At 43.6% G+C, this 25,754-nt stretch overlaps 1 protein-coding gene across 5 annotated transcripts in view; it reads right to left on the reverse strand.

The window, feature by feature from the left end:
* CHN2 (chimerin 2) overlaps positions 1-25,754 on the reverse strand; it is a 322,514-nt gene that overhangs the window by 209,285 nt on the left and 87,475 nt on the right. For 2 of the 5 annotated variants that reach the window (XM_078342503.1, XM_035253536.3), the window contains exon 2: positions 15,174-15,290. The exons of 2 other annotated variants lie outside the window; for them this stretch is intronic. In XM_078342503.1, the coding sequence (XP_078198629.1) occupies positions 15,174-15,290 (117 nt within the window). The remainder of the gene's footprint in view (positions 1-15,173; positions 15,291-25,754) is intronic. One more of the 5 variants, XM_035253537.3, reaches the window with a different exon arrangement.

A 25,754-nucleotide genomic window follows, 5' to 3' on the forward strand; every position in this document is an offset into this window, starting at 1 on the left:
TAGGTTCCTTCTGAGCAACATCACCTGAACCACATTCCACATGGCCCCAGCTGGATGTGAAGGGCTGGGCATGCAGGCTCCCTGCGTGCCCAGAGGCAAATTCAACAGCTGGGTTGAGGCGCTAAGGAAGAATATGGTTTATCCACCTTCCCTGGCCCCTGATCCCTTCATCTCTTTTCAAAATCCAGCAGCAGAGCATCCTTTAGTCTCTCTCTGACTCTCACACGCCTCCTTCCTCCTTTCACTTAAATGGTCTCTTGTGATTACACTCGGCCCACTCAGATAATCCAGGGTAATTTGTCCATCTCAGTCAAGGTCACCAGATTAGCAATCTTACTTCATCTGAAATCTTAATTCCCATTTGCCACGTGACAACGTAGTCACAGGTTCCAGGCAAGAGAATGGAGACATGTTTGCAGGGACCATTATCCACCAGAGTAAGAATGCCATTACCTGTAAATTGATGTTGACTAATCGTATTCACCAACCTTGTAACTCATGAACTCCTTCTATTCTTTCCCTTCAAACTGGATGATCTGAAAGATTTTATCTTCAAAATAAACTGAACTTATTATGTAGTTACTGATAGATAATGATTCCATTAGCTTTTTTTATTAGGCTTTTAAAAATGTATAAAAGAGGCTGCAGACCCCTAAAAATATCTGAAGTGATTGTAAGTTGGGAACCATTAGATTTATAGATATCTTAGTTCCCTCAGTCTGGTCAAATGATTTAGGTGAAGGGGAATCAGTGAACACTGAGAGGATATATCCAGGTACGTCTCCTTCCTGCTGTCCCTAAAATGGGAGGTTAGGGATGCCCTCTTGAAAATGTCACCATAAGAAAATCATACTCTTAAGAAGGAGGAGGCTTGGACATTACCAGTCACATCTGAAACACAGAGGGCTAATTATTCCACATGCTTCACACCTCTGGATGGAAACACTCATTATGGTTTTAGAGGACAGGAATCTGGCAATTCTGCAGAATGCAAATCACCCAAAGCCATTCCACTCAGGCTGGCCTGATTATGTTCACTGTCAGCCCTCAAGGACGCTAACAAAGTTACTGGGACAGGAAGGGGTTCACAGCAATTCTTACATATTGATTACACTGCATTAAGTGATTTGCTACAACATTTAAATAATAAACAATGCACTTGAAAAATCACCTTGGACAGAAGATTCCCTGGACCTTTGTTCTTGGGGGTGAATATGTCACCAGCCAAGGACACAGCAGTTCATTCAGCATATGTTCTAACACCTTGGGCTTTCTTTTAACACCCGGGGTCCCCTGTTCTTGCCATGGCCCCTCCTCTCAGCTTATACTCATCTTCTGACCAATCAGCGCTTTCTTAAGTGACACCTCACAAAGGAATTTTGCCTTCCCATCGCATCCCTTCTTCTACATTTGCTGCATCGTGAATCCTCTTTATTATTGATGAAACAAGCAACTTGATCAGCGCATTTCTCCTTTCTTTTGCACGACGCCAGTGCCTCCATTTTCAGAGAGGCTAATAATTAACTTCCTAGCAAATGCTTACCTTGACTGCAGTTTTTAATCTTCAGATATCCTCCCAGGAAACTGATAAAGCAATAAAATGCTTTCAAGTCTGCTTCTTAAGACACAACCAGTTTAGGGACCAAAGATTTATTGACTTACACTGTGCACTATTGAGTAAATCAATGAATAATCACATACCAGCTTCCATAACAAATCCTAAATGGGCCCTAACTTACGATGGGAGAGAAAGCAAATCATGGTATTGGGAACAACCTGAGATATTTGCCTGACAATGATTGTGCGTTTGGCCCACAATCTTCACTGCTTCTCCGTCAGCTACCCCATTCAAGCAAACCTAGAAGTGAGCATTCTAGACATGAAACACAGAAATCCAATATACCAATACAAATTCAAGTAAGCATGTGTCTAAGTTTGGATGGGGAGAAGGAGAGGGAAAGAGGAAGGGGGTTAAGGGGTAGAAAGAGAGGAGAAAGAGGAGAGAGAGAGAAAGGAAGAGGAGGAGGAGGGATAGAAAGAGGAGGAGAAAGATGAGGACGAAGGAATGGGAGGATTAAGGGGAGGAGAAGGGAGAAGAGGGAAGAAATATTTACATTCAAAATAGATGCATTTTCTCATTTGGAAGAGTAAAATTTGGGCCCGAAGAGTTAGTTTCTGGGCAGCCAATGTGGCTTTCAACATAAGTAAACTTTATCAGCCTTTTTATTCTGTGAAATGCCAACCAAATGGCTAACTCTACAATTACTTTATTACCTCATCTCCAAAAATTATCCAGCTATTGACTCAACTTTCCATTTTATCATGCTTAAGAGTTGACGAATGCAAATTTCCTTCCAAATTATAAGCTTTATAATAAATCATAAGTATCAAAACTTAAAAGAAATTGATCTTTGTCATAAAAGAGACTATCCCTGTTAGAATGCTGGGTGCTGAATTTTATAACTTAGAGCATGTAGAATATGAACATCAGGTAAAGGGATGTCTTCTCTATGCCATTTCTTTTCTTCACACCTGATGGGGTTGCCTGACATAGTAAGAGCTTTAAAAAAACATTGTTGGATCAGGAAATTTTATACCTCTTTGAAACCTTATAAATACTCCTCTTCTCCTGGAATGATTTAGAGTCCTCAGAAAAACACCCCTTTCCCCCTCCAACAATCACTGGGAATTTCCTGCCTGCTTTTCGCATCCTCTATGCACGCAAATGCTGGCTGCTTAGAGCTCCTTCCTTAGCCACTGAAAATTTGGAGGCTCACCACCCCCCCTTCAGTGTCACTTTCCCCTCCAAGTGGCTCTCCAGGACAGGATCTAAGTTGATCCCATGCCTGCTGACCTTGGGGCCTGGCTCACATCTCGTTCATGGGAAACAGTCATATCATCCGCCCTGACAACTTCTAGACAGCCAGTCATCCCCTAAGGCCACAGTATCAGAGCAACTTGCCCTTCATATTTTTCAGAGTGAGTCAGGTCTCAGTTTATTGTGGCCTCCAAAACGTGGAAAACACTTATTTAAACCACTCAAGAGGTCCAGGTGAAGCCTCTCTCTCTGGGCTTGGGCGAAGAGGCTGGCATCCCCCTATAACTTCCTTTCTGGAGAGGGCAAGATTTGGAGCATAGCACAGTCTGCTCGAATATTCTATGTGAGCAAGGGCTTAAGAGTCACAAAACCAGTTTGTGTGCAAATCTTCGCACTCCTGCAAGGGGGTCTTGGACAAAATTCTTTTTTTTTTTTTTTTGGACCAAATTCTTAAATGGCACATTTAATGTATTGGGTACTCAGGCAAAATCTGGATTTAAAAAGTTCCATTTAACATAGTGTTACATAAGAATATTCCATTTGACCCTAAAATCTGAAATGCGAGCATTCTAAAGCAGATTCACGAAGGCAGTTACAGTTCACTTGATTACACTGTACCTAGTTTCATGGTATTTGGTTATGAGGTATTCATCTCTCTCTACAATTAAAATTTGGCTAAGCCTCTCTGAATATGTTTATTTTTGCTTTGTATTTTTGAGACAGAGTTTCATTCTTTTTGACCAGGCTGGAGTACAATGATGCGATCTCGGCTCACTGCAACCTCTGCCTCATGGGTTCAAGTGATTCTCCTGCCTCAGCCTCCTGAGTAGCTGGGATTACAGGCATGTCCTACCATGCCCAGCTAATTTTGTATTTTTAGTAGAGAGGGGGTTTCTCCACATTGGGCAGGCTGGTCTCGAACTCCCAACCTCAGGTGATCCTCCCGCCTCAGCCTCCCAAAGTGCTGGTATTACAGGCATGAGCCATTGCACCCGGCCTGAATATGTGTTTTTTTATTTGCTCCCTCAATCATTTTTTATTTCATAACTCTCAGCTATGCCTCACACCATGTAAATCTCCTGGGGATACCAAGGATTAGGCCTCAGCGATCTGCAAATTGAGTTGGCTCTGTTCTGCCTACAATTTATATCCTCTACTCTTCTTGGGCTTCTCCTAAACCGTGGGGTCCAAACATTCAAATTAGGAGGATATTGTTAAGAACTAACTCCAGTGCTTTTTGGGTGTTTTTGATTTTGCCCCTCTACCCAGTTACCCTGACTTTTCAATAAGCCAAAGATACTGCTTTCATCATTATTATTATTATTATTATTATTAGAGACAGAATCTCTGTCGCCCAGGTTGGAGTGCAGTGGCACAATCTTTGCTTCACTTACTGCAACCATCGCAGTCTGGGTTCAAGCCATTCTCCTGCCTCAGCCTCCTGAGTAGCTGAGATTATAGGTGCATGCCACCACACCCAGCTAATGTTTGTATTTTTAGTAGAGATGGGGTTTCACCATGTTGGCTAGGCTGGTCTCAAACTCCTGACCTCAGGTGATCCACCAGCCTCAGCCTCCCAAACTGCTAGGATTACAGGCATGAGCTATCATGCCCAGCCTGCTTTCATTATGTCAGAAAGAAGGAAAGAAACACCACAAGAGCAGAAAACTATGAAATGGATTATTTTCTGCTTGGAAGTTTTGAGCTCCGCCGTGATTTGCAAGGACAAGTATTAAGTGGTACAAGGCTCTGAAGAAAGCCCTGTAGGCTGGGGGAAGCTAGTGAACTGATGGAGGGTGGCGGAAGGGTATTTGAGGCTGGGAGTCCCTAGGGAAGGGCCCTAAACTCCACTCCCCTCTAGGCAGATCCTGAGAGGAGGTGTAACTGGGAAACAAGAGGGAAGGGGCCTTGGTACCTGTCTGTGCTGGTAGAGTCAGGGGAGGACAGGGAGATGCCAGGGTGGATACGTGTGCTTGGTGTGCCTGTGCCAATGGCTGAGACAGCCCAGGTAGGCCCTAGTGCCCCAGAACATCACAAGAACAGGTGAGGCTGGGCACAGTGGCTCACGCTTGTAATCCCAGCACTTTGGTAGGCAAAGGAAGGCAGATCACCTGAGGTCGAGAATTCGAGACCAGCCTGACCAATACAGAAAAACCCTGTCTCTACAAAAAATACAAAATTATCTGGGTGTGGTTGGCACATGTTTGTAATCCCAGCTACTTGGGAGGCTAAGGCAGGAGAATAGCTTGAAATGATGTGGCAGAGGTCGTGATGAGTCCAGATGGCACCATTGCTCTCCAGCCTAGGCAACAACAGTGAAACTTCATCTCAAAAAAGAAAAAAAAGAAAGAAAGAAAAAGAACAGGTGAATGATTTTCGTGGGACCTAAAGGTGGCTCATCAATGGGAATATGGCTTAAGCAGCCTGCCAAGTTTCTTTCTGGAAAGAAGAATGATCCATATGCATCAAGTGTATCATGAAAATAAGTCAGGAAGAGCCAGACTTTAAGCTCTCTTACTGTGGGGAATGTAGGCCAGCTCAGCACAGCAATGACTAGGGAGATGAATGACTCGGGACAGGGAAACAGACACCAGAATCAACACACAATGGCAAGGCACAGACAGTCTGTTGCCCCTGATATGAGGTACTGAGTGGGGCCCCTGGAACCCACATAGACCTGGAAGATGGGAGGGATGGGGATCTGAGCACTCTAAGCTGAATACTATTCCATCACATGTGTACACGTGTGTATAATGGAACGGTATTTAGCTTGAAAGAGGAATGAAATTCAAACATGCTAAACTTTGAAGACATATGCCACATGATATAAGCCAAGCACAAAACGTGTGTGAATCTACTTATATGAGGTATGTAGAGTAGTCAGTTCAAAGACAGAAAGTAGAATGTTGGCTGCCAGTTTCTGGAGGGAGGAGGAGAATGGAGAATTATTGTTTAATGGGTACAGAGCTTCGGTTTGGGAAGATGAAAAGGCTCTGGAGCTGGATGGTGGTGATGGTTGCATAATACTGTGAATGGACATCAAACTGTATGTTTGGAAATGGTTAAAATGGGGCTGGGCGCAGTGGCTTGCACCTGAAATCCCAGCGTTTTCAGAGGATCGCTTGAGCCCAAGAGTTGGAGACCAGCCCGGGTAACATAGTGAGACACTAACTCTAAAAAATAATAATCATCATCATCATCATAATAAAATTAGCTGGGTGTGATGGCATGTGCCTGTAATCCTAGCTACTCAGGAGGCTGACATGGGAGGATTGCTTGAGCTCAGGAGTTTGCAACAAGCCAAAATTACTGCACTCCAGGCTGGGCAACAGAGCAAGACCCTGTCTCAAAGAAGAAGGAAGAAGAAAGAAGAAAGAAGAAGAAGAAGAAATAATAATAATAATAATGGCTAAAATGATAGAATTTATGTTATGTGTATTTGACCACAATTTTAAAAATTACACTCTGCTAAGCGGTAGCTCTAGAGATCACTCTGTTAGAAAAGGACCGCCACAGGTTAATGTGAAAGGCTGAGTGTCCTTACCCTTGGAGTCCTCCATCCTGTGACATTAGGTGCCTCCTTAGGGCTCCTCTGGCTTTGCCCATGTTCCTCAAGAGGAAATGTATCTCACAAATTTCAGTGCCACGGGTAGGTAAGATGGTGTTTTGGCTCCTATCCCCAAAGCAGCCAGCTTCAGTCTAGCTAGGGGTGCAGATGGCTTCAATGAAGATAGTGGAAATACATGTTTAAGTTGGGAGATTTTTTTGTAAATTTTTTCCCTAGACAAAAAACCTCAAACATGGACCTAAGAGAAAGGGGGAGGAAATTGACCAACCTGATAACAAGTACTTCCTTCTATACAGTGTGTTAAAGAGTGCTCTCATTTCAGTGCATTTTTTGAGATTACGTAGGGTAAACAGTATAATTCATATACCATGGACGAGATGAGATGAGGCATAGCGATTTTAAGAAACTTGCTAAGGTCGCCTAGCCATGCAAGAGGGTGAACAAAGACTTTAGCCCAAGTGCCTGGAGTTGAGATCTGCAGCTCTTTACAGTGTACCAGATTCTCCCTTCAGAGAAGGATAAGAGGCATCCTGGGTGGGCTTGGATCATCCAGAGTTCAGGACATCACACAAAGGCCAGGAGCATTTGGGATCCTCTTTCAGGGCAAAGCCTTCTACCTGGTGCTGCACTTAGATTCCAAATGAATCCATAAAACTCTGTGTGTGTTTGTGTGTGTGTGTGTGCACATGCACATGCATGTGCCTGTTTGAGGCCCTGCTTTCAAATATTTTGGGTGGCAAAAAGCATTCTATAGAAGAAACTAGGAACTGCTAGAAAATTATAAAATAATTCAATTTACCTCATTTAAGGATGCATGAAGGAAACCATTGTTAGGGTTTCCTGAGCTGGCATTATAAAAGCTTTTCAAGAAAAAATGACAAAGGACTTTCTGGACTCTGTGTTTATTAGGGAACTACACAAACGGCAGTATTCAAAACAATTAGCAAATTTTAAACTTGTCATTTATATGTTTAATAAAAAATTATAGCTTTAATTTTCAAAACTGACTAAAATAAAATGAAAAGGTACTCATTCAATTTCTTAGAATTTTCATACATATAAAAATAAATACTTGTAAAAAATACTGCACATGGTAACATGTAGCTCTAAGGAATATCATGTTTTACAAGATAAGCTCATTTCTTTCCTGTGTTTCATCAAATGCACAAGTAAATCACATGTTAAATGGGAGTGAAGACTAGGCACACTTGATCCTTAAAGAATTCCTGGGAAAAAAAAAGGCTTTTGGAAAAGATTTCTTTTGTTATTCAAATAATCACCTGCTAATTTATCTGCTTCATTAATTCAGAATTGCATGTTTTGAGGTTTTTTTGAAACAAGGAAACTTTTCAAGTCTGAAAACTGAATCACTACTTTTTTTTAGCTTTATAAATTTGACCAGCCATATCATTTTGTCAACTCAAAGTATTATGCTGCATCTTTGGCTATTTTGAGCACAATTAAAAGTAGAAAACAGCATCTCTCAGAATTGGGAAGAAATATAAAAGGGAAGTGCTTTCCCAAGACTGTCCATTCAGAAGCCAGTGTCAAAGGCCCAGGGAGGCATTCCTGCCCTAATGAACTACCCGAGCCCTCGCCCCACCTCCTTTCCCTAGCTCACTTTTGTTTCCTACATTTCACTAATGGCCAAGTCCTGTCTCTTCTTCCAGGGTCTTTCTTGCCTCACCCTCATCTCCTACTTTCTCTGAAATGCTCTGAAGATGTCAGCACCTCATTTGGTCTATTGCCTCCCATTCCCTCATCTTAGACTCTGCTTGCCATCGCTTCTGCTAGAAAGTCCACATTCCTCTCAGCTTGACATGTAAAACCTTCCATCATCTGGCTCCAGACTTTCTTCGCAGTCTAATTTGCACTCAGTACCCTGGACCCTCTGGGTTCCTGACCCCAGTTTTTTATTCTATGTTACTTTCTCTGTTTGGAATCCCATTTCCCTTTCCAAATTTCTGCATCCCCGTGGCCCATCCCCAAGTTGTTTCAAGTCTTCCCTGATTTTCCTCCTTGGGAGCATAGGCTTTTATCTGCACTGTCATGGAGAGTTATCTAATTGTTTCTTAAAATGCTTTCTCCATCATCAGTTATTTGTGTTCCTATCTCAGTCTCCCACTCCTACTACTTTAAAGAAGCTCAATGAAAATATAGGAATTATAGGATACCAAGCAATTCATTTCTTTCATAATTGCTTTACTCTTACAAGTCAGAGTTTTTAGTCATATGTGATAATCATAATACATTATATCCATGTTGTCCTTTCCAGATCTATTATCTATTATCTCAAGACCCCTGACAAAGGTAACATCCCCATCCTTATTTGATGTATGAACACAATGAAGCAAAGAGCTAGCAAGCCTCAGAGGCAGCGTTGCTGGATACAGTAAGCAAAATTTCGGAAAGTGCTAGAACACAAAACACTCCCCAAAATGAAGGTCAACCTGACTGCACATCCTTTGTTACGGTCTCCAGACAGCACTGCCTGTGGGGTCAGGAATGTCTTGATTTAGGTGCATCATCATGAACAATCATGATAAACAAGATTTCAATGAAATCAGACAGCGTATTCTCTTACGACAACAGAAATCACCATGGATAGGTACTGGTTATGTTCTTTAGTAAGACAGCCAAATATAAAGGGGTCCCCAGAGAAACTCCCACTGGCCTGCAGAGTGGGAGCATGGGGTGGAACCATGTGATGTTCAGTCCCTTTGCGGCAGGGAGGAGCCTGGCCTCTTCTGTTCTGGGGTAGAACCTGGGATTCAATCTGTGAGGCAGGAAGCCAGTTAGCAGGACTCTCACTCTCCGGAGAGTCCCTGCTTCCCCTTTTTCCCCTTTTTGCCCAATAAATTCCAGTTTTCTCACCCTTCAAAGTATCTGAAAAAAAATAAAAGGCCTTTGTAAAAATAGTTGTCCTTGCTGCACTATATGCAACTAATCAGGCCAAGTATAAAACTTAAGTCTCTTTTGCTAACAACTCAGTCCTATCGTAATTTTTTTTAAACAAAAATAAGGACTGGAGAAAGAAAAACCATATTTTAGAACTTATCATACATTTGTCATTACATTCTAAACTCATTAGTTGTTTTTAAGTTCTTGCCTACTTTTTTTATTATTTGAGAGGGAGTCCTGCTCTGTCGCCAGGCTGGAGTGCAGTGGTGCAACCTCGGCTTTCTACAATCTCCTCCTCCCAGTGTTCAAGCAATTCACCTGTCACAGCCTCTTCCTCCAGTAGATGGGACTACAGGCATGTGCCGTCATGCCCAGCTATTTTTTTTTTTTTTTTTTTTTTTTTTTGTATTTTAGTAGAGGCGGGGTTTCACCATTTTGGCCAGGATGGTCTTGATCTCTTGACCTTGTGATCTGCCCCCCTCAGTCTCCCAAAGTGCTGGGATTACAGGCATGAACCACTGCACCCGGCCTTGCTTACATTTTTAAATTAACCCTGCTTGTTCCTGTAAACCAACCAGCAATCTCTGGCTGCAGCTCAAAAAGAAAAGGGATGAAGAATTTAAAAACCTGGATCAATATTCTAGTTCTAAGCAATTCTCCTGCAAATCCTGCCAGGTGATGGAAATAAATACGATGCCCATCACCCAGAGGTTTCCTTTTTAGAAAAGTAAAACCAAGGGAGCACACCAAAGCCAAGCACATGCACCCAAATCTTAGCAAGCATAACTACAGGTACCAGTTACTGGGCATGCCACAAGACATCCTTTTCTCTCCTTCATTAGAGGAGGCCAATTCCACAGCTTCACCTGAGCATTCGGCTTATATTAAGGACTCAGGGGAGTCCATGCAACCCCCCTGAAACACATTTTTTTCCCTAATTCAATTCCAAGCTTTGGGTCAAAGCCATAGAAGAAAAAACTGAATCTAAGAAAACCGAAGGCAAACAATAACAGAGGTTAAAAAACACAGCACAGGTGAGCACGGCTAATTCCTGCCGATTCTGCCAAGCTTCTCGTTTCATAAATAAGACTCATGCTAGTATCCATGGCCTAAATGAGGCCAAGGGGACTCCAAGGCTACTAACAGCAGGGTGGATAGAAACATAGGTGAGTGCAAATAATTCTTATTCTCTAGACCCCCTGCTTCATAGGTGAAAGCTGCTTTGGCACCCATGGGTGGTGACTGCCAAGGACACTGGGACTCAGGGATGCAGGGACAGATGAAAGAAAGAAAATGCTCTTTCTTCTCTCCCTCATGTACCCAGGGTACTAGCTCAGAAGAGAAAGTGCCAGGGATGCCCTCTCTCCTCTAAGTGGGGAGCCATTTATCTTCAATCTATATCCCTTTGAATGCATACTGAACCCCTGTGACTCATTTTAAAAATGCCTTCTTTTTTCCTGTATCCTCCTTTGTCCTCTCTTCATAGATAAGTAATTGTGTCTCTATTCAATGGGACACTCCCCTCAGATGCATCCTCCAAATTGGGAAAGGTTAATTTCCCAAGCCTTAAACTAGTTGGCTTAGGAGCTCAGGGGAAGGAAACCTAGAAGCCCAACATACTCGCAGAAGGGTAAAGTTTTCTTTACCAGTCAGGCTTTTGGCCTCCATCCCCCTGTGCAAACGGCTAAACAGCTTCGGGATTTTTGAGTTGTCCTTACCCTCCCCACCTTGTTTCATTTTAATACATGTTTTCTAATAACCCAGTTTGTCTCTTCTCACCTTCAGGCCATCAGACTCCAAAGGGTCATGCAACCAGAGCCTCAGCTGATGGCCCCTTCTTCCAGGGTCCCTCAGATCATCCTCTGAGGGAGCTCTGACTGCTGTTTCCCCCAAAATAGCACCTGCTGTCAGCAGGTGGCAGTTAAGATGGATCTTCGTCCTTATTTCAAACGGCAGTCAGATGTACCTCTTCAGAGAGGGCAATGAGACCATCAGTGTAAAGGGGTCCCCAGGTGGGGCCACAGAAGTTCGTGTCCTTTGCAGACGGGAGGAGCCTGGCCCCTCCTCTTCCAGGGCGGAACCTGGGATTCAATCTGTGAGGCGGGAAATTGACAAGCAGGAGTCTTGCTCGGCTGAGGGTCCCTGTTTCCTTTTTTTTTCCTTTTTTGCTCAATAAATTCCATTTTCCTTGCCCTTCAAAGTATCTTCAAGCCTAATATTTCACGGCCGTGTAACAAGAACCCCTTCTTTAGCTGAACTAAGGAGGAAGTCCTGAAACATTAGGGCAGCTCCTTTTAATCCAGAGGAGACATTAACAGAGTGCCCTCCTGGACTTGCCCAGCTCCCAAACCCAAATCCCCCCTCCAGCCAGGATCCTGTCACAGAGGTAAGTTTGTGCATGAATTCAGGCTACAGGCAAAGTGTTTACCCATAAGAAGTCACTCTGTACCTCCACAAGACAATTCATAGTAAGTTCATTAAACAGCTGCTACACAGATTTTGAGTACTTTATCTCTTCTGTCCCTCATTTTCTCAACAGAATACACATAAGCCATTAGAAAGAAGCCCTTTTGAAAAGTATTCAAGGAAAGGAAACCCAGCCCTCTAACATGCAAATACCTTCAAGGCCGACGCTGAGTCTTAGGTAAATGAAGCTAAGTGAGTCTGTTAGGTAAATGCTCTCTTGAAGGTACCCTTCCTCTTCTCTGGAGTAACTGACATCTCTCTATTGTTTTTACTCCACAGCACTGAGAAACTTTTTTGAGTTGGAGTTCCTCTGTTGCCCAGGTTGGAGTGCAGTGTTGTGATCTTGGCTCACTGCAACCTCTGCCTCCCAGGTTCAAGTGCTTCTCCTGCCTCAGCCTCTGGAGTAGCTGGGACACAGGTGCGTGCCATCACACCCAGCTAAATTTTTGTATTTTTAGTAGAGACAGGGTTTCACTGTGTTAGCCAGGATGGTCTCAATCTCTTGACCTCGTGATCCACCTGCCTCAGTCTCCCAAAGTGCTAGGATTACAGGCATGAGCCACCGTGCACGGCCATAGCTAGAATTTTTAGAAGGCGATTGATCATACATGGACAGACCTTTCTCTTTTTAGAGTAATCCTGGCCTAGGGCTTCTCAGCTACAACACATATTTCTTCAACATGGACTATTTCTAGCCTGCAGTGCCCACAGACAGCTCAGCTGCTGAGATCATACCAACTCTCCTTCCTCTGGGACCCAATGCTCAACATTTCAGGCATCAGTGAAGCCTCCCATAAGACCCTGCTGGCTCAAGACCCTTTGCCAATTTGCGTAATCCCCTCTGCTGGCAAAGGCAGTAATGCCACAAAGGCCAGATCTGCATTAGTCAAAAACTTGCTTCTCAAGGGCTCACTTAGAGCCCCCAAAAGCATTTGCCTGGTCTTACTAACAAATCTTATGAAAATAAGTAAGTAGGCTCAACAGACAACTCTCACTGGGATTTCATCATGCTACCAGATGAAAACATTGGTAGAAAAAGCCTCAATAACCATGAACGGATTTCCTCACAGTTTTAACTCTCTCTCCTGTCTTTTTTAAATTTAAGGTTTTTTGTTGTTGTTTGTTTGTTTGTTTTTTAAATAGATGGGGTCTCACTATATTGCTGAGACTGGGCTTCAACTCCTGGGCTCAAGTAATCCACTCGCCTTGGCCAAAGTGTTAGGATTACAGGTGTGAGCCATGATGCCTGGCCCTGATTTTTTTAAGGGGTTGTTTCCATTTTATTACAATTCTGAGAGCCTTTAGTGTCCAAGGCATTTTCTAGGTGCTGAAAATACCTGAAGAGTATGATATAATTCTTGCCCTCAAAGAGTTTAATATGTGTGTGTGTTCGTTCATTCACAGCTAAACTGAGGGATTCAGTCAGCCCTTCATATCCCTGGGTTCCACATCTGTGGATTCAACCAACCACGAATCAGAAATATTTGAAAAAAATGAATGGTTCCATCTGTACTGAACATGTACAGACTCTTTTCCTTGTCATTATTCCCTAAACAATACAGAGTAACAACTATTTACATAGCATTTACATTGTATTTGGTATTCTAAGTAGTCTAGAGATGATTTACAGTTTATGGGAAGGTGTGCATAGGTAATATGCAAATACTATGCCATTTTATACAAGGGACCTGAGCATCCATGGAGCTTGGTATCTGTTGGGGGTCCAGGGAACCACTCCCCCCAAAAGATACCAAGGATGACTACCCTGTGGTTTGCTTGTTCTAAGCAGTATAGCCCAAAGCGGGAATCCATGTGGACTGCCAGAGTCTGGGAAGGCTTCACAGACAAGTTTGCATTTGTGCTGGGCCTTGAAGGGAATGCAACTTCAGCAAGCAGAAGCAGAGAAGGTATTTTTGAAGAAAAAAATGCATAAAAACAGGCAGGGAAGGGGATGGTGCTGTGTGCGCTCCATGTGCTGACATAATCTGGGGAAAACAAAGTGGCGACCTGTGAGATTCTTACCTGGAGAGTAGGCCTCAAAGGCAGAAGGGAGGAATTTGCTACATTTTTAGTGGAGTCTCTCAGGTGTACACTTATAATGCCTCTGAATCAAATGTGCTGACTTAGGATCTCAGTTGTTTCTCATTCTGTCCTTGTCTTTCAATGTGGCACAAAAATGGTACCTTCTTGAGGTTACAAGACAGGCACTAAGGACATACACCCAATTTACAGTTCTGAGAAAGTGTTTCCATGGATACAGAAAGGCTGGCAAAATCAGAAACGCATGCCACCTTCCAAATATTTGGTTTTGTCCCCAAACACCCCTGTTTTTCCCAAATCATATAATTAGAAGAAAATTATAAATCTTTTAAATCCCTGTATAAAGCCTAACGTATTTCTCCAAGTACACTGCTAGCACTATCATGAACATTCATTCCTTCATTTAACTAACATTTATTATGTACCTATCACACACTAGGCACTGTTCTAGGCGCCAGAGATACGACAAAGAACACAATAGATAAAAATTCCCACCCTCATGGAGCTTATAGTCTAGTGCACAGAGACTGACAATAAATGAAATAAATATGTAAAACAGATAGTGAGGCAGACGAAGAGACGTGCTATGGAGAAAGGGTGGAGGGAAAGAACAGAGGTGGCACCTGTGCCTCTGGAGTACGTGCTTGAAAGAAGAGAGGGATAGAGAGCCATGCGGACAGCTAGGAGCACATTCGAAGCAGGAAAAGCAGCAAGTGCAGAGGCCCTGAAACATATCCGACCTGGTTGGGGAACAGCAAGGAGGCCTGTGTGTCTGGAGCTGAGTGAGGGAAGGACGGAGGAGTGTGATGTAAAGACAGAGAAGTCACCTGAAGTCTGAGGGAGGACAGTGCCCTTTGTGGAGGCCAGAAGAGCACCTTCAAGGAGGAGTTAGTGATCAACATTTGCAAATGTCGCTCAGAGGCCACATAAGGCAAGGACTGAAAGTGGACCCTTGAGTTAATATAGCGGGGGGGGGCATTAGCTGCCCTCAGAAGAAGGGTGTAGGTGGAGTGATGGGGCAAAGCCTGACCCTCGTTAATTTAGGGGAAAATCGGCGATGCAGGAGGGAGAAGGGGCCATCGTCAGAGCGAGGGGACGAGATGGAAGGGAAGAGGATTTAGTGGACCAGTGAATGGGGTTGTTAGGCAGCAGCAGCAGCGACAATCTCCTTCAGAAAAAGCAGGGAAGGCAGAGCATCTGGGCCTTGAGATTGGGAGCTGCAGACCAGTGCTGCCAATCCCAATGGGGACTGCCTCCTGACAGCTCCATCTCTGCAATGGAAGCGGGGAGTGGGACGTGTGGCAGGTGAGGAAGACGAGGCCCAACATGCAGAGGTTGGCTCTGAGTGCAAAGACGGAGGAGAGACATCATCTGACTTACATTTTGGAAGCTCGCTCTGGCTTCTGGGCTCAGAACACACTGAAGAGAGGCAAAAGTGGAAATAGCCAGTTAAGAAGTCATTGTAGTCCATGACAGATTTTTTTTTTTCCTCCAAAACTAGGGTGGTGACAACAAAAGTAGAAAAATAATCAGATTCTGAATATATTTTGAATACAGATAAAGGTGAAAGAGTCAATGAACTGCAGGGGGTTTTACTCCCCCCCCCACCCCACCCCCCACAACCAATACAACAAAACCAAGAGATGCTATTACAGCATTGAAACCAAAATCAATAACGTTTCAGTTGCTTTTACTGACAACAATCCAGTTTTTACCTAGCGAATATTCCAGAACTTTGGCGGTATCATAAGTGATGCCAGTGAATACATGAAAATCTGTTGGCATTGCAAAGCATTATAGAAATGGAAGCTGTAGTTAAAAGCAAGGCATCTGTGTCTGTTCCAATATGCCAACTGGCAGGGATGAATCAATAAATCACAGAAGTAGTGTAGAAAAATATTTCAAGCCTTCCAAGATCAAAGAATAGATTGTAAAATATTAACTTGATGTCCTTTTAACTATTTTTTCTCAATATTTATTAATGTTTGACCTCCCTTGAAACCTGAGTTCCATTATAAGCTCTTTTGGTAAATGGATTGAAAGGTTGTCTCCGAGCACTCCAGCTTCCCTAAGTATTTTCTATTCTCCAGTGAAATGTTATTAGTCTGCATTTTACAATAATGCTCCTCAGCTGATCAAAAACATGCATCTCTGTTCAGCACAGAGAAGAACTAAGTGTGCTGGCCTGTCTCTCTCTCTGGCCTCTGCCTCTCATGTCTACATGTATAGATATTCCTACAGATAAAATGTGTATATGCAAATTTGCACATTGTGGTAAAAGTGTCATAAAATCCTCCACTCCCGGTGGTTTATAAGGCCTACTTTAAAGATACTGAATCAAATATTTAGGGCTTGGAACAGCCAAACTACAGGAGGAGCCAAGTCCTTCTCTTCATATTGATAGCAGGCGGTAAAACACACAAAACTTCCCAGAGAGTGAAGGGCAGAAGTCCTTCCTGCTCTTTCCCTGTCTCAGATTGAGTTTGGGAAACATCCAGTGCTTGCTTTTGCTGTGCAGATGCTCTGTGCCAATCCTAAAGGGTATACAGCATAGATTCCCTTAATAGGAATCTACCATAACTGTTTTTCATCAAACATTCAACTCATAGGATTTAATACTAAAAAAAAATTAAGGATGTGCAAAAATTTAGCCACAAGAATGTTCATTGCAGCATGGTTTATTAGAAAGAAAAACTGGGATTAACCTAAATATCTAACAACAGTTGACTGGATAAAAAAAAGAAAGTTCCATCCATACAACTGAATTATGCATAGCCTTTAAAAATAATGTCAAATACTTAAAGATATGGAAATATGTCCATGGTAGATTTTGAAATAAAATTAATGTGAATAGTCTGACCACGTTTTTGTAAAAACAATATATATATTTACAGGTATATACGTACATAAAAGGCGATTAGAAGCCTTACTTTTGTTACAGTAGGGAGTCAGGCAGACACGAGCAGGGCAGGGGTGCCCCCTCCACCCGCAACCAGGAATGGCAGGAGACCATTAAGTGATGGGCAGGCAGTTGTTAATTTGTCTCTCTAAAATAATCATTGGTTGCAGCCGGTGAAAGGCTGGCTCCCAATAGATAGAAAACACCTGAAACTGGTGATTAGGCCCTTCCCAATAAGATCTTAGGAGTTGACTGAGTGGGCCCAAGCATGCGCACTAAAAGGCAAAATGGTGGAATGTAACTGGTCTATGGCTTCCTCTACAAACACTCCGCTGGTAAGGGAAAAACACCTCAAGTGAGCATGCGTACAACTACAGTAAACACATTGCACATGCGCCCCCTCCCAAGTACTGGCAGGCCACTGTGCATGCGAACAACCCACCCCCAGGGAAGAATAAGGGGAGGAGAGATGCAACCCCCGAAAGCATGCCAACATATGAACCCCAAGTCAGAGGTCTAACCACACACTTGAATCTCTCAAGTCGCCTGTGTGGCCCTCTTCTGAGTGTCCTTTACTTCCTTTTGTTCCTGCTCTAAAACTTCTTAATAAATTTTCCCTCTCGCTCTAAAACTTGTCTTGGCCTCTCACTTTGCTTTATGCCCCTTCATTGAATTTTTTCTTCTGAGGAAACAAGAATTGAGGCTGCTGCAAACCCGTATGGACCACTAACACTTCGAAATGTAGAATTTGCAAGCAGGTCATCCATTTTGCTCATCTATATTTTGTTCTAATTTGTCCATAAATATCATCTTATTACTTGTGGAATTGGAAAAGTACAAGTAAAGCTTACTAAAGGTTATTCATCGTGGCACACCAGTCTCACGGGAATACTGCCTGGCCAGACACAACCCCTGTTGCTCCTGACCTTGCTGGCTTTCTAGATATGTGGCTGTGTGTGAATTTAAGACCTAAGATGGCCCAGAGATGGTCTTCTTCCATGAATCTGTGGCAGTCTGCTCATCCATCAGAATGACTGTATTCTTCAGACATGAAATGGAAAGAAATGGGAACAGCAGCAGAGATTCACTATCCACAGAAACCCAAGGAAGAGACTGATGAACACAAGCTTCAGGTGGGAATGTGCCATAGTGCTGGTTCTTTTGCATAAAAGCGAAGGGGGCTATTCAGAGACAAAATGTAGCCAGAACGTATGTGGCCATTCGGGAATAAGGTATGCAGAGGACAAGAGCAAAGGCGCAGAAAGAGAACATGAATGCAGCACGTTTGGTCAAATGGTCCTTGTGCTTTCAAACAGCGCAGTTAGGGAAATTCCAGGTAATTTCAGGAACAAGGCGCAAGCAATTTACAAAGATTCCTTTAAATTAAGAATGAAGTCCCTGAAGAGCCAAATTCTAATACCTTGAACTTGAAACAAACGGCTTTAAAAGCAACACTTAAAACCTTCAAATGGAAAGTAGATTAAGTGCAACGCTCCATCTGTAAGAGCTTACTTACCACAGACTCAATTACTTGTTTCAAATGAGATACAGGCTGGTTTGTATCTACTGATAGACTTGTCCTGATAACTAAGAATGACAGATGTAAGGGGAGAAAGCTTCATTTCTCTTTCCTGGTAACATTTAAAGCCAAACCTCCAGGTAAATGCATACATAGGCGGCTATGCTTTGCAAACCAAGACAGTTGACAGGCAAAGTCAACACCCTATTGACTTTTATCTTTTGCGCCATCTATTTCAATGTAGAAAGTGCTGGGGCATATTTGTCTTTGAAAATAGTCAAGTTCCCCTCCACCCCACAGGATAATGCTTATTTCAAAGAAGTATTTTCTTTCTGCCATCACCCTCTGTTAAGTTCTAGAATTTGCTCTTATCCAAAGTTGGCCTGTTTTCCAGTTCTGAGCAGAGGGCAAAGCATGTGTGCCTCCCTCTCCCGTTGGCTTACTCATGCCTAACCCGCAGTCCTGCTGGCCTTTGGGATGCTGCCAGCATCCCCCTCTCGGAGACATCTGTTGCCTTGCTTCAACCAAGAAGCCTCCCACGCACGTGACGGGGCCATGCAGAATTAGAAAGTGCCACCTCCAACAAGAGGCGTATGTCCACCTCGCCTCTCCCTTGTCATTTCCTCCTCTAGCCTCAGCCTCAACAAGTGGCTGCGCCTCACACAAGCTGTCAGGGACAGATGCTATGTGAAAAGAGGAAATTGGACTCAAAGATGCTACAGCTTTTTTAATTAAGTCCAACCTACAAGCCAAATAGCGAGGCATGAAATGAATACTTACTTGCAAATAAGCACAGCGTTTCTCAACAACAAACGCATTGGTTCGGGTTGGTAGGCACCTTCTTAGCTTTTTCAAAAATCGTGTTGCTCCTCATTCAGTGCCTCAGATAGTTTCACCTGAGCAGTAGAAAGTGCATTTTGCACTGGTACATGTTATCTTAAGTTTCCTTTTGTGATTCTTCTTCCACCGCCATCCCAGGGCTAGCTGAGTTGGCATGATGAAGTGTGTCCAACACACAGCCAAATGCTCATTCTCATCTATTCGTCCCTTGCCCCCTCATTTCTGCAAACCCCCCGAGTGCCCAGTACACTGGGCCTGGCTTTCCATTCTAAGAAAAAAGAAGGCTAACACCTTTGCGACTTCTGTCTTCCCAGATCCCTGAGCTAATTCCACTCATTTGCTTTGTCTCCATTTTCTCTAGTTTACGATTTGTTTTCAGTTCTGGTTCCTTATTGTTCCTCTCTGCATGCTGCCTGCCAATTAAAGCTGACTGGAGCCACTGCTGCTATTCTCAGCTGAACCTGCCAAGCTCCTTCGTTATTAAGACTGTGAGGACTCAGGAAGACCACATGGATTTTTGAGACAGAAGAAAATAGGGGGAAAAAAGATTAAACAAATCCCTTTGGATAAAGAAAGAAAAGAGATAAGAGTAATCCCAAAATATACATCACAAATTCTAAGGCATCACAAAACACAGATGAGTCTCATTAAGAGTTCCATTTTTCTCATTTCTTTTCCATCACTTCACAACCGCAGAGAAAATGAAACATGTTATTTAAGGTGCTTAAGAAAGATCTTACCTCAAAATTAATAAGAAAGGAACCTCAGCGATCATACCCTGCCTATTTTACAGACCGTGAAACCAGGGAAATTGACTAGTCCAAGGCCACACAGCTAAGCAGTTTCTGAAGCCAATGGAGAGTCCCGAGATTTTTTTATTTACTCCCTCTTCCCACCCACAGCCCCAGTGAGTTGCTCACCTTCCCCATTCAGTGTGTTTTGAAATTTTTTATTTATGTCTAATGTACTAACCTATTTTTATTTTTCATGTTTTATATTTTTATCATATTATCATTTTTAAATATTGCATGAATTGGAAATAAAGGACATAAAGGATATGCTTGTTATGAATATATAATTGCAATGTTCTGACATTCCTTAGATAATCATGACCTCCAGTATTTTTTTTTTTTAAAGAAATGCTGAAGACCAAATTTCAAGCAATAGGAAGAAGGAGGAAGTTAGCCAGTTCCAAGACCTTGCTCACCACTGGACAATAAGCAAGAAAGTAGTATCTAAGTTTGGTTTATTTTTATCTCAGGGTCATTAAGGAAGACAAAATTTAAACCTGAGGCTGGGCATGATGGCTTACGTCTATAATCCCAGCACTTTGGGAGGCTGAGATGGGTGGATCACAAGGTTAGGAGTTTCAGACCAGCCTGACCAACATGGTGAAACCCCAACTCTACTAAAAACACAAAAATTAGCCAGGCATGCTGATGCACACCTATAATTCCAGCTGCTCAGGAGGCTGAGGCAGGAGAATCGCTTGAACCCCGGAGGTGGAGGTTGCAGTGAGCCGAAATTTTGCCACTGCACTCCAGCCTGGGCAACAGAGCAAGACTCCGTCTCAAAAAGATAAATTAAAAAAAAAACATGGATATGAATTTGATTTCACTGAATCTACTAGTTAGGACTCCTTATGTTAAGTGACAACAAACCCAAATGGGCTATCAGCAAAAGAGAATTTTTTATTCTTAGAGCTGAAGAAAATCCAGGGGTGGGTCTAATTTTAGTCATGCGTTGGCATAGGGCTGAAATGATGACTAACACTTGTATGGTACATATCAAATGCTGGATGCTGTTCTCACCATTTCACATGACTCACCTGACCCTCACTGCAACTCCACGAGTAGGTATTTAACAATTCCCACTTCACAAATGAGTGAACTGAGGCACAGATACTAATCTGTATAGAGTGACCACATTTGTAAATGGCAGAACAGTTCAAACCCCAGAAGTCTGGCTCTGAGTCCAGAATTTAGTCACTTCCTCCTCATGCTTCCAGAGGCCAGTGTGGCTCCATCTCCCATCTCCACGTTCCCTGTGTTGTTACCGTCCTCATTCAGATTCCCACATCCTGGGGGCAAGGCGGCTCAGACCGCTTGAGCCTCAAAACTTGAAAAGTTCAGTGAAAAAGACCAAGGGTATCTTTGCCAGGAGACTCAGCCAAAGTCTTTCTGCCTCTCAGTGACTTGAATCAAACAAGGGATAATTTAAATAAAGAGTCCCCTTTATACTCGATACTCTGATTGGCCAGACCTAGGCTGCATACCCATATAGAGTGTAAAGGGGACTCTATCACAACAAATGGACTAAAAACACAGGAGAAGAAAAGGGCCCCCATCCCGGAGGAAGGATGATAGTAAGCAGAGATGGTAAAGGAATACTAGGTGAATGCCACACTGTCAAATTTCACCACAACAACTAAAATCCTCGTTTTTCAATGATCAAACAGAAGCTCTTGGTCTTCAGGTAATATAGGTGTTCTATAAGACCCAGGGCAACTTTCATTTTTATATAAATGAATGTGAATAAAGCAGAAAGGTATATGAAAAAATAAACCGAGACAGGACAGCTGTGATGTGTTTAGAATCACAGACCATCTCCACCAAGCCCACTCACAGGGGCTTTATGATCCCTCTAAAGGAATTGTGGAATCAAAGCATCTTCACTTTAGGGTGGATCTGGGAACTCATCCAACCCAAGATCCCACATGGAGCAGAAGCTATCCCCAGTGCTATCTAGAACAATGACCCCACTTTACAAAACAAGTCTTATTTTTCCCCTTACCCTCTGCTTTCATATAAAGTGTGCCTGGTAGAGAAAGGGCAACATGGGAGGAAGGAAGGGTGAGGCTGCAGAAGATGCTGGCTTTGCCCCTGCCCCATGGAAACCCCAGAGGTAAACCCAGCCTTGTCCCTTCCTCTCCCTCCCCACCCCAGCCCCACGTGCAGACCTTGCCTTTCACCGCACCCCTCTCACCCATGCAACTTGTTCTGACTTTTACACCAGAGCCCTACCCTACTCCTTATGATAAGATACCCCAGAGAGATTCCTCCTCTGAAATAAAGATGAGGCCTGCTACAATCATTTAGGTACCCCAAGGTTCACTGATATCCTCTAAGAGCTCCTTATCTTTTCCCACGGGAATCTGAGTAAGGGAAAAAAAAAGACGAGAGAGAATAGAATCATTGGGGGTGTGGGATAATGTTTATCTAAGGAGGAGCAAACTACAGATGGGTGGGTATGAGGCACATCCTGGAAAAGTGGTTCCTGTGTGTTCGTGGGCATGCAGGAGGAGCTCCTGTGACCTCCTGCCTTGGGAAGGCAGAGACATGGACTTAATGCCTTGTACTTGGCAGCCAGGAAACAGTTCATTATGTTTCTGCTGGTACCTTTATGAGTTGGATGACTGCCCTTAGATGATACAATTAGTTGGATTTGCAAACTGTTTGAAGGAACCAAACACTGGGAATAGTCATCAATATGGTGCTAGAGGGCTCTGACTTCAGCCCTGTCTGGTTCCAAACTTCTGTCAATAACTCCAATGAGGATATTTATGGCATACCTGCCCAACTGAGAGTTGAGGTGATGCTACGGAGAAGAGCAATATTGTTGGATGACATAATCAGGATCATCCAAGATATGCACCCCAGATCCCTGATGACACAATAGTGATGAATGTGAAGCCTGTTTTCAGGTTAAAATAAACACGCACAAGTACACAGTGGTGGAGACATACCCTAGCAGCCACATGTGTGAAAAGGGAGTTTTGATTGACTCTGTGTGTGGTATGAGTCAGCGCTGCATTGTGGTTGTGAAAAAGCATATGTGGTCTAATGCTGCACTGATGGAAACAGATCATTTGGACTGTGGCTTATGCTAGGCTTGCTGTATTTCATGTGAAGCAGACCACACCAAAAATTTTGTGCTTGTTCCTGACCTGACTCTAAGAGAAACATAGGCAAACAGTAGGAGAGAAGGGACTGGCAGCTCCTTTGTGGTCATGGAGATGTTTTGTCTGGAAAATAGAAGGCTTCCATGAAACATGAGCACTGTCTTCAATGATGTGATGCACTGTCCTATGGAAAGAGAGTTCCATTTGTTCTGTGTATCACCTGTGGCTGGACCTGGACTAACAGTGGGAATTACGGTGAGCCAGATTTCAACTCCACAGAAGACTTTCCAAAGGAACGAGGTGTAGGGGAGCTTTCAAACAGAGGTCAGGATGTTGGAGAGGGAAATGTAAAGATCAGTTGTTGGATCAGATCAGTGGTTCTCAAACTGTGTTCCCCAGAGGTTCCTCAAGGAGGGGAGTGCAAGGAACAGAAGCAGCCCAGAGAGTGGGGCTCCACTGTGGCTCACACACCCCACTGCAAGTAGAGCAGCTCCCCCAGCCTGCTTGCAGAGTGGGCATCTACTGTGCAGGAAAAGTTTTATTAAGCAACTGGTCTAGAACAACCGTCTCCACTCAACCTTGAAGCTCCACGATTTCGTGATTGTCGAGATGACTTCTCTGAAGAGGCCATCTGGAGAAGGGAGGATGCATGTGAGCTCTGTAGCCAGAATCAAGAGGTTCAGATCCTGGCACATTCATCTGCTATGAACACAAACTTAGTGTTCATACTTCAAACAACACCCATTCGCTAGCTCACAGCTGCTGTGGGTCAGAAGGCCAAGCATGGCTTAGCTGGATCCTCTGCTCCGGATCTCCCAGGCTGAAATCATGGAGTCAGCTAGACTATGTTCCTTTCTTGAGCTCAGGATTCTCCTCTCAACTCATGTGGTTGTTGGCAGAATTCACTTCCCTGAGGCTGATCACCGAGTTCCCCATTTCCTTGCTAGTTGTTGTCCAGGGACCACTCCAAGCTCCCTTAAGTCTACTCTCAGGTTCTTGCCACGTGGCCCCTCCCACAGGCTGTTCACAACATGGCTGTTTGGTTCTTCAGGGTCAGCAGAAAAATCTGTAGCTTCAATTCTCCTTCTTTTTTTTTTTTGAGACAGAGTTTCACTCTTGTTGCCCAGGCGGGAGTGCAATGGCATGATCTCGGCTCACCGCAACTTCCGCCTCCTGGGTTCAAGCAATTCTCCTGCCTCAGCCTCCTGAGTAGCTGGGACTACAGGCATGTGCCACCATGCCAAGCTAATTTTTGTATTTTTCATAGAGACAGGGTTTCACCATGTTGACCAGGATGGTCTCGATCTCTTGACCTCATGATCCACCTGCCTCGGCCTCCCAAAATGCTGGGATTATAGTTGTGAGCCACTGCGACCGGTCCAATTCTCCTTCTTTAGGGAAAACCTGGAACCTCTTTTAAAGAGCTTGCCTAGACCAGATGCAGTGGCTTATGCCTATAATCCAAGCACTTTGGGAGGTTGAGGCGGGTAGATCACCTGAGGTCAAGAGTTTGAGACCAGCCCGGTTGACATGGTGAAACTCCATTTCTACTAAAAATACAAAAATTAGCTAAGCATGGTGGTATGCACCTGTAATCCCAGCTACTTGGGAGGCTGAGGCAGGAGAATTGCTTGAACTAGAGAGCTGGAGGTTGCAGTGAGTGGAGATCACGCCACTGCACTCCAGCCTGGGACAGAGCAAGACTCTGTCTCAAAAAATAAAAATAAAAATAAAATTACAAAGTACAAAATTAGCTGGGCATGGTAGTGTACATCTGTAGTGCCAGCTACTCAGGAGGCTGAGATAGGAGAATCGTTTGAACCCAGGAGGTGGAGGTTGCAGTGAGCCACTCCAAAAAAAGAAAAAAGAAAAAGAAAGCGCTTGCCTCTGTAGGTCAGGTCCATCCTGGACGTCTCCTTGTTGATTAACCCAAAACCAACTGATTCGGGACCTTACTTATTTGCGAAAACCTCTTTATCCTTGCTGTATAATGTAACCTAATAGAGAGTGAAATCCCACCATTTTTACAGGTCCTGTCCACACTGAAGGGGAGAGGATTCTACAGACTGTGTATACCAAGTGAGGGGAAACTTGGGGGCAGCCCATATTCTTAGAATTACACCAATCAAACCTAGCTTTTCTACTCAATGCTTCTGGCCTTGGGTGAGCTGCTCAGCCTCTCTGTAGCTCAGTTACTTCCTCTGTTCAGTGGGGAGAATGATTTCTGAAAGGGCTGCTACAGAGGGCTAAATAAGCGAATACAAAAAGCACCCAGAACAGTCACCTGCTACCAGGTAAGCACCTAGGGAAGCTCTAAGGTATAGTCATGCAGGAACACATGGTATTCCCGGGACTGACTGAATCCAGCGGAGGTCGGACATCCTACCGTCAGTGCGCTCTCAGGCAGGAACAGCGTGAGAGGGACAGATAATGCAGCTTCCGGGAGAGGTGGCTTCTCGTTTCTCCTACTGGCCAGCTGTCCTCTTTACTGCTGCTTTTGCTGTTTGGCTTTCATTTCCTCTGCCACGTGGACCGTCCACCACCTGCTGATACTGTTCCTTTTCTCTGTGCTTTCATTTGCTTCTTCTTCTTCAGTCTTTTTCATCTTTCTCTGTTGCTTTTTTTCATGATTTATATTTTTTACACTGGAAGATTTACCATCATTAGCCATTGCCAGCAAATAAGAGTATACCTTTCCCTGTCGCATGATCTTCATGGCATTTATTCTTTTTGTTAGTATTCCCTGCTCACAAGCTCTTAAAATATTTTTTAAAGCCTGTATTTATTTGGTATTGTTTCAGA

The sequence above is a fragment of the Callithrix jacchus genome, chromosome 11 (assembly GCF_049354715.1).
Source record: "Callithrix jacchus isolate 240 chromosome 11, calJac240_pri, whole genome shotgun sequence".
In the NCBI taxonomy this organism is placed as follows: Eukaryota; Metazoa; Chordata; class Mammalia; order Primates; family Cebidae; genus Callithrix; species Callithrix jacchus.